At 43.1% G+C, this 8,931-nt stretch overlaps 1 protein-coding gene across 1 annotated transcript in view; it reads right to left on the reverse strand.

Moving 5' to 3' along the window:
* Positions 1-8,849, reverse strand: part of SIAE (sialic acid acetylesterase) — a 37,973-nt gene extending 29,124 nt beyond the window's left edge. The window contains exons 1-2 of the mRNA XM_508836.6: positions 8,735-8,849; positions 4,461-4,622 (exon numbers count right to left, since the gene is read on the reverse strand). Of these exons, the coding sequence (XP_508836.2) occupies positions 4,461-4,622; positions 8,735-8,801 (229 nt within the window). The 5' untranslated portion in view covers positions 8,802-8,849. The remainder of the gene's footprint in view (positions 1-4,460; positions 4,623-8,734) is intronic.
* Positions 8,850-8,931: the final 82 nt, after the last annotated feature.

Below are 8,931 nucleotides of genomic sequence, written 5' to 3' on the forward strand. Positions count from 1 at the left end.
AACCCTAGTTCCTCACTAGCTGCAAAGTGGCTCAGTGGTTTGTGGAACTGGCTTGGAAGTCAAGAAGGCCTTACTGCCTACACTGCCCCTCACCAAACTACATTTATTCTGTTGTAACCCGAAGTTCATCTCCACCATCAAATATGAATGCAAAGGAAAAAAAGCTTAAGTGCTTTTGTATCAATAAAACTGCTCATGCAAGTTACTTACACTATAGCCTGTGGTGGCAGACACAGCCTAAGGTGACACCCCAAAGTCACATGCTTGTGTGGCTGGCAGAATCTGTGACTGGCTTCCAACCAACAGAAAATGGCAAAGGCAATGAGATGTCACTCTTGTGATTACATAATGTTATATGGAAAAGATGGGATTTTGCAGTTGTGATTAAAGTCCCTAATCATTTCACTTTAAGTTAATAAAAATTGAGATTTTCCTGGGTTGGCATACATAATAAGGTGAGCTCTTTCAAAGAAGATATAGAGGTCAGAGATCTGAAACAGCAGAGGTGCTGCCATGAGCTCAACACCTAAATGAATTCTGCCAGCAACGCAGGGGAGCTTGGAAACAGGTAACTCCCTACTCGCACCTCCAGGTGGGAATGCAGCCTGGCCTACACCTTGATTTCAACCTTGTGAGACCCTCAGTAGAGAATCCAGCGAAACCATGACCAGACTTCAGACCCGCAGAAATTGTGAGATAGTAAAAGCGTGTTGTTTTAAGCACCTAAGTTTGTGGCAATTTATTATGTAGCATAGAAAACTTGTATGCAAATTAGCCAGGCATGGTGGCGGGTGCCTGTAACCTCAGCTACTCAGGAGGCTGAGGCAGGAGGATCACTTGAACCTGGCAGGCAAAGGTTGCAGTGAACCGAGATCACACCTCTGCACTCCAGCCTGGGTGACAGAGCAAGACTCCATCTCAAAAGAAAAAAAGAGAAAAGAAAAAAAGAAAATTGGTATGCATGCCAACCAGGGGCAGGGAGGGTTTTAGGCTTCTGTATTATTTTAAGGTAGAGAAAATATATCTATTTACCTCAATCATGATGACAAAAATATAGACAGACACACCCTCATTTTATCACCTACATACACACACCCCTACCATGTATGTCAAAGTGAGAGGATATGCCTGGTTTTCCCTGCTCATATTCCTTGTGTCTGAAAGAATCCTCTTACATCATTTGACAACATCGTTTGAACCAACCCAGTACCTGACCATGGTGCCAATCATCCCTCAGGTATTAATTTTCCCAATGTCTAAGTGTCAGTCTGCTGGACAAAAACCTTTATGCTGTTATATCTTACTTTGTTCTGGGTACCTAGGGGACTATGGGTAATAAGTTAAATATTACCAGAGGCAGACAAAGCAGCAAATTGAGGTAATGTGGCTGAAAATCTCAGAGTCCTCATTAAAATCTAAACCAGAAATCCACCCTCCAATATTCTCTGTGGTATCTCTTTTGAGAGACATTTTCTGCCTATGAAATTTCTTACATGTCTACCTCCTTTACTCCAATTAACACTTCATCTATTTTGCTTCATGGGCAGAACAAAGCAAGAAACCCATTGAAGCAGGTTTGCAGATCTCTCTAAACTCAAATACCTTCCCCTTTTCTACCAAGTAAATGTGGAAAGTCTAATAAATAGGTCCCCACCACCACCAATAACATCAACCTCTTTTCCTGTGAAATTATCATCAGTATCCATGAATCACTCAATTCTCTTAAGTTGCTGCTGGTTATTTTAACTACAAATGAAGGATACATCCCTTTGCAGTGAGGCAGCTGGAGCATTACTTGAGCCTAAACTACTAAATGTGTAAGGATGGAATGGGGCAGTAAGTTCTTGAAAGATGGGCACTATTTGTATTCTTCTCTATACTTTCCTAGGGTTTCTGGCTCAGTGTTTTAGACAAAGTAAGCCCTCACTTGGCTTTTATCAAATTAAACTCAAGATAAATGAGCAGCTTCACAATCACTGTAAAGGAAAAGGGAGGCTTCTCTCCTAATTATTACCTTTCATTCCACCTAGCCTCCTGCCTCATCTCTGCCCACCTCAAATATTAGTTCTGAAACAGGCATGAAGGGAGAAAAACTCTAAAAATAATGCACAAGGATTTTTTAAACTGAAATGCTATGTAATATTGTATGCTTTCTGTATGTATTTCTACAGCACTGTGTTATCTCTGTCACCTAAATATTATTGGTAACTTAATTGTTAGCACCATGTAAATCCCACTTCTTATTTTTAAACCACAGCAGTTCTTTGGATTTCTAAATCAGCATCATTTACTGAGAGTGCCATTATTTGTACACAATGCTCCTTATTTCTAAGGTGACCCAGCACAAACAGAAAGCACTGAGAGTCCCTTGAATCCTTCACTTTCAGGACATCCTGCAAGTCACTGACGGCATTTAGATCCAACAGAGAAGCATGTCTCAATCAGCTGAAGCTTCCCTTTCGGTCTTTTAGTTTACCCAACAACATTCTTACCTTAAAAAGTCTTAAAACCCAAGAATTAGAAGCACTTACCTTACATCAATGCCTGGCATATAGTATTTTTAAATGTTTGCTGAATGGAAATGAATTTTGAAGAGACTGCATCAGGGTCTGGATCACTCGGGATTGGATCATCAGTTTTGTATACTGATAAAACCAACCAGTCAATCCTTGCTTTTGGGGGCCAGTACAATTCCCACAAGCATCCCTGTCACATATATATGCTAGCCATTGCTCAAACCACCAATTTGTACCTGAACTCCACCTCCACCTCTGAGCAGCCTCCTCGTCTGTCTCATTCGCACCTCCACATCACACAGCTATAGCGCTATCTGTAACATCCAGCCCTGAGCATGCCTTCCTTCATCCCATAACTTCTAGCTTTGCCTCCTCCACACCGGCTTCTACATCTTTATCTCTTCTAGACAGAGACTCACTCCTTTGTAATATCTCCCTGCTCATGAAAACTGCTAATTCTCACCTTCCTGAACATCCTCACAGCCACTCTATGAGGTCAAACCCTCATCATCTCTTGCTTGGATATCATAGCAGCCTGCCCACCACCTCTATCTTACTGATCTCCAATCCATCTTCCACAGTGCTGCCACAGTGAACTTTCTAAAATATCTATCATATTATTTTGCTGTTTAGAAATCTGTCCATTTAGAATAAAACATACACTCCTTAGCAATGACAAACAAGCCTCCCTGTCTTTCCAACCTATCTCCTGTCATCTGCCCAGTCACACACCCCCAGTGTTCCAGACCAACCAACCTGCCTGGCATCTCTCCCATGGCCCAGGTACACTCAGGCCTCCATGCCTTTGCCAGGCTATTCTCACTACCCAGTGTGCCCTGCTCACCTCTCAAGATGAGCCTCAGACTACGTAATTATCCCTACTCTCTACGAAGCACTCCCATCGCACCTGGTTCTTCCTCACTGTGGCACTTATCACACTTAACGGTAACTGCTTACTATCTTCCTGTCTAACCTGCATGCCTCATTAAGAAAGAGGACATATCTGTTTTATTCATCACTGTATCACCAGTACCTAGCACAGTATCGGGCACATAGTAGGCTCTCAATAGATATTTGAATGACTGACTAAATAATAATAGTAATAGTTACAATCATGACTGCTAAAACTTACTCTGCACTTGTGTGCCAGGCACTGTTACAAGTCTTTACCAGTGTTAATTCGTTTAATTCTCACAGTAATCCTGTAGGTATCATGACGATCTCCATTTTACATATAAACTGTGACATGGAGATGTTATATTACATGTCCAAGATTATTCAGCCATATAAATGACAGAATCAGGGCCTGAAAGCAGTGACTTCCAGAGCCTTAGACTACCAATATGAAGTCTTACATTCTTACATTATGGCACTCCCAGTAAATGATGCTGACTTAGAAATCCAAAGAACTGCTGGTTCTAATATATTGGTTTAAAAATAAGAAATGGGATTTACATGGTGCTAGTCTTGGGTTTTAAGACTTTTTAAGGTAAGAAGGTAAGAAGGTTGTTGGGCAAGGACTACCAGAGTTCTTACCCTCTCCTCCATACTGCCTCTCCTCTATATATGATTCAGCTCAAATACCATCTTCTGTGGAAACCTTCCCTTACCACCCAGTCTGAGTTCAATGTTTCTCCTCTGTACCCCAAGACACCCCACATGTACCTTCATCATAGCATTCATCACGCTGTCCTATATAACTTGGTATCTATTCCCATTATTCCGTAAGTTCCTTGAGAACAGGAACTTTGACTCAGTCTTATTTTTGTTTGTATCCTCAGTGCCTAAGCACATGGCAAATATTCAAATAACTTTTATGGATGAATGGACAGACGGATGTACAGATGGATGGATAACGTGAGCTACAGCATTAGCGTTCATTTTCAGATAATCCAGCAGGTGGCAGAAGAGGGCAATAGCTGAACGGAAGATGGGCTGCCTTACCTTTCACACTGGTCACTTTCTTCATGATGGTTTCCTGACTTTGGCGCAGGGTCACGGTCACTGTGGCTCCAGGTGTACCAAAGCCCCATATCACTGCCCCAGCAGGCTCCTTCTGCAGCACCATATCATTATTGATGTATGAAGCAAAGCGAAAACCAATACCTAAAAAATTTAACAAACACTGAGGGAAGCATCATCGGAGAGATATAGCACCAACTGGATCAAGTGAAACAGCAAAGAACATACAGTCTTTATACAAGAGAATTTCAACATACTAAGTCCCTTTAATCATCTAAAACTGGCTCTTCTTCCTCCTAATTAGGCAAGCAACATAACAAGAACAGTTTCCAACAGTATGCATCATAGTACATGATGACCACTAAGGAAAATTCCCAGAGCCCAAGGCAACCAATGGACCATAGTCTTCCCTCTCCTTCAGAGCTCTTGATCTTTCTTTGCTCTTGGGCTTGGCCCTAACGCTGGGCTCTCTCCCGCAAAATCACTAAAATGCTCCTTTCATGCACCTATAGATGGTGTTTATGAGAAAAATAAACCACTTCCTTTCCCTACTTTCCATTACCACACCTGCTCCTAATGACTGGGAATAAAGCAGCATGCCTCTCTCCAAACAGCCTTCCCTAATCTTTTTCCCCTTCTCTACCTCCCCTTTTCTATGCCACTAATGCCAATTTCCTTCAAATAATGCCCCTTATCATGGTTTTTTGACAACCCAGTGTACTGCATCAAAAATTCTAAATAAGCCCTTATAAATATTCATGACAAGTCAGCTTCCTTCTCAGGTAAATTCAAATAAATCAAGACACATAAATAAGGTCAGTGAGAGATAGAAGGTCAACATGTCTGAACAAAGGTCTTCTGTCACAATTTTACCCATTCCACAAGCTAAATTATACTAAAAGGACAAGAGAAAACACACTAGAAACTGGATTCTATTCTAGAGAGTCACTAACAAGACTGAATAAGAACTCGCTTTAACGAGATCATTCCTATTTTTAACATCCAGCCTATATAAAAGTATTTTATTAATACAAACATCCATCCAAAATTATCTCAGCGTGTTCCTCATCAAAACTTAACAAGGAAAAAAATAAAACAAATTATATCCCAATTTGTCTGAATAAAACAGACCCCAAACTACCTAAAATAATTAACAAAATTAAGATCTTTTTAAGCATTTTAAATAAAAATGATAGGCAGAAAAGAGAAACAGAATTAACAAGGCTGACATTTTCCTCCCTGGAAGCTACAAATGATGAGGGCCCCTTCGGCTATACTTAACAGGGCAGCACAGCTAATGGAGTCGCCTACACAGCTCCGTGGCCTATTTATCCTGCTCCTGGAATAACAGCCCAGTCCCTAAAAATCCTCAGCGCTCTCTTATGAGCTAGTGTGATCAAGAAACCTACATGACAATGAAAGATCACCCAGAAGGCCTACTGGGCTGGAGATGCACGGTTACCATGAGCAAAATGCTCTAAGAAAAGAATACAACGCCCCAGAATTGCATAAGCAGGTTGGCAGCCTGCTGGGGGGAAGGGGGAGGCACATGTGTGGGAGGGCCTTGTCTTGGGTAGGTGCTTCATATGGAACCAAAAAAAGGAAAACCACAGACATAAATAAGAGCTAAGTAGAGAGAGGGTGGGGGTAGGGGAATGGCTGCAGCTTGCACATTTGTGTGCAGTCAGTAGCCCATAGGCTAGGGGAAATACCTTCCCAAGTCTGTCTGTTTTCACCAACATACACTTAGTGAACATCTTTGTGGATGACTCTGTGCTAGGCTAAAGAGTTTTAGAGGTGGAAAGGATCTTCATAATCGTAGTATAAACATGCTACTTACTGATCAAGAAGTATAATCATATTACTGATCAAGAAACTGAGACCAAAGCAGATTAAACAATTTTTTAAAATAGCTTGCATGTTCATTAGTTAATTCAACAAATATTTATTGATGCCTACTATTTTAAGCATTGGGGATATAACGATGAAAAAATAATAATAATAATAGCAGGCAAAAATCCTTGCCCACAGGGAGCTTCCATTCTACTAGAGACTTTACCTGTGGCAGGCACAGTGCTAAACACACCACAAACATTAATGTCCTTTGGTCTCAAATCACATAGTTTATGACAAGTTAGAAAACAAGTCACTTGATTCCAAACTTGAAATTCCCACTTTGCCGAAATTAGATACTTGTGAAAAATCAAAGAAAAAATCATATTCCTCATCTTTGTAAAGTTTAAATTCTAAGCTCATTAGAGTAGACAGTGGAACGTCAAGGAATTGTGCAATGGACCAAAAAAAGAGAGAGAATGAGAAAGAGAGCAAGGCTGGTCATTCCTTGTGTCAAACACAAGACACATACATTTACCATTTGATTTTTTGTTTGTTTGTTTTTTTGAGACAGAGTCTTGCTCTGTCACCCAGGCTGGAGTGCAGTGGTGCGATCTCAGCTCACTGCAACTTCCGCCTCTGGGGTTCAAGCGATTCTCCTGCCTCAGCCTCCCGAGTAGCTGAGATTACAGGCATGTGCCACCACACCTGGCTAATTTTTTTTTATATATATATCTTTAGTAGAGATGGGGTTTCACTACGTTGGCCAGGCTGGTCTCGAACTCCTGACCTCATGATCTGCCCACCTTGGCCTCACAAAGTGCTGGGATTACAAGCATGAGCCACCGTGCCCGGCCAATTTTTTTGTATTTTTAGTAGAGACGGGGTTTCGCCATGTGGGCCAGGCTGGTCTTGAACTCCTGACTCTAAGTGATCCGCCCACCTCAGCCTCCCAAAGTGCTGGGATTAAAGGTGTGAGCCAACATTTGGATTTTTTAGGTCTTCAGTTTTTTCCTTCATTTGGGGCTGGAGTAGAAAAACAGGAATTAGTGTTATGGGGAAGAGAGGACAGTGGTTGCCTCTGGTGAGGAGCTCCGGATGCATCGGCCAGGAGCACAATGGCAGGCTCAATAGACTGGCAATGTTCTAGTTCTTAAGTTGGGTGCTGCTCTCATGGGTGTTCATTTTATTGTGTCATTGTTACATATAATTTTGTACATCTCAAGCATTACATGGTAAACATGGGCACAGGGAGAATGACTTAAAGGAAAAACGTCAGGATATGCAACCAAGTAGAGTACTAATGAATGAAAAATGTGATCAATGTTAATGAAGGTGATGTAACAATAAGACCCAAAGGAGGAGATAAAATACTGACACTAAAATAAACAGCCTTTAACTGAAAACCTAATAAAATATCTTTTCCCCACCTCATAAGATGGATCTCAAAGGTCACTGAGTGGAGATAAGAGTCAGGAAATGGCATACAGAGTGCTAGCATTTTGCACTTTTGTTAGACTCTGAACAATCATTTATGGGCTGCAGTTTGTCTGAATCTAGGTACTTTTCCGGCTCTCAGGTAGAGCAGGAGTCATTTTTCTGCACGCTGTTCTCCTACCCCAACTATCATTTCTTAACAGGGATCTCTGGGGTCCACTCTTTGAGTGTTTTGAAAAAGAAAGGAAGAAATCCAACATTATCACTTTAGTTTGCATTATCAGACAGATTGCACCTTCTGCTTTTTCCATACTGTGACCCAGTGTCCAGCCTAGGGTATTCGAATGGCAAGATCTGACCTGCGCAACAGCCAAAGCGAGCCACCAGCCTCCCCTATGCCACTCACATTTTCCCACCACCAATATCTGTAAGCGGCACCAGAAATCAAAACTGAGCCTTAAATAGTCAGAGCTAGTGAGGGGGTTGTATTTCTTAGCCCTAATAACCACTTAAACGAGTAAAATTTAATTCCCCTAAGGAACCCCGCCTGAAGCAAACCCTCCCCAAGGGCACCACTGAGGGGGTAGCGCTGAAATGTTTTGGAAGATTCAGTCACCTGTTTCCAAATATTACCTAACTAGCTTCGCCTCCTTCCCTCCGAGCTCCCCTGCAGTTACTCCAGGACCCCGAAGGCCTCTTTCTGGGCACATTTGGGCCTCCTCACTCAGACAAGCCGCACTTTCTCCCTGCTCACAGGCTGCATGTCAGGGATGGTAAGTGGGGGGTGGAGAAAGTGGAGAGGCCGGGGTTCAACCCAGCAGACTCCTGCACACCGGGCCTTGGTCGGAGACGCGAGCCGCTAGCCTAGCTAGGTTCCTTCGTCGACCTTGAGAAAGGGGCGCGGATCCGTGTCCCGCAGAGGACACGGGGTCTCGGAGCCCGCACAGGCTGAGGGGCAGGGGTCCGGCCGAGCCGGGCCGCCTCACCTGCACTTCTGTCGGCCCACAGGATTAATGGCAGCACCAGCCCGAGTACAAGCCCCGGCGCGACCATGCTTGCAAGGATCTGACCGCCGCCCAGGACTGGGAAAGTGGGCTCCCGGCAGGGGCGGGGCCTGGGCGGGGGCGAGGCCGACTCCACCCTTTTGCAGTCCTCGGAGCCTCCCGCGACCTCAGGACTGGGC

Source organism: Pan troglodytes, chromosome 9, assembly GCF_028858775.2.
Source record: "Pan troglodytes isolate AG18354 chromosome 9, NHGRI_mPanTro3-v2.0_pri, whole genome shotgun sequence".
Lineage (NCBI taxonomy): Eukaryota > Metazoa > Chordata > Mammalia > Primates > Hominidae > Pan > Pan troglodytes.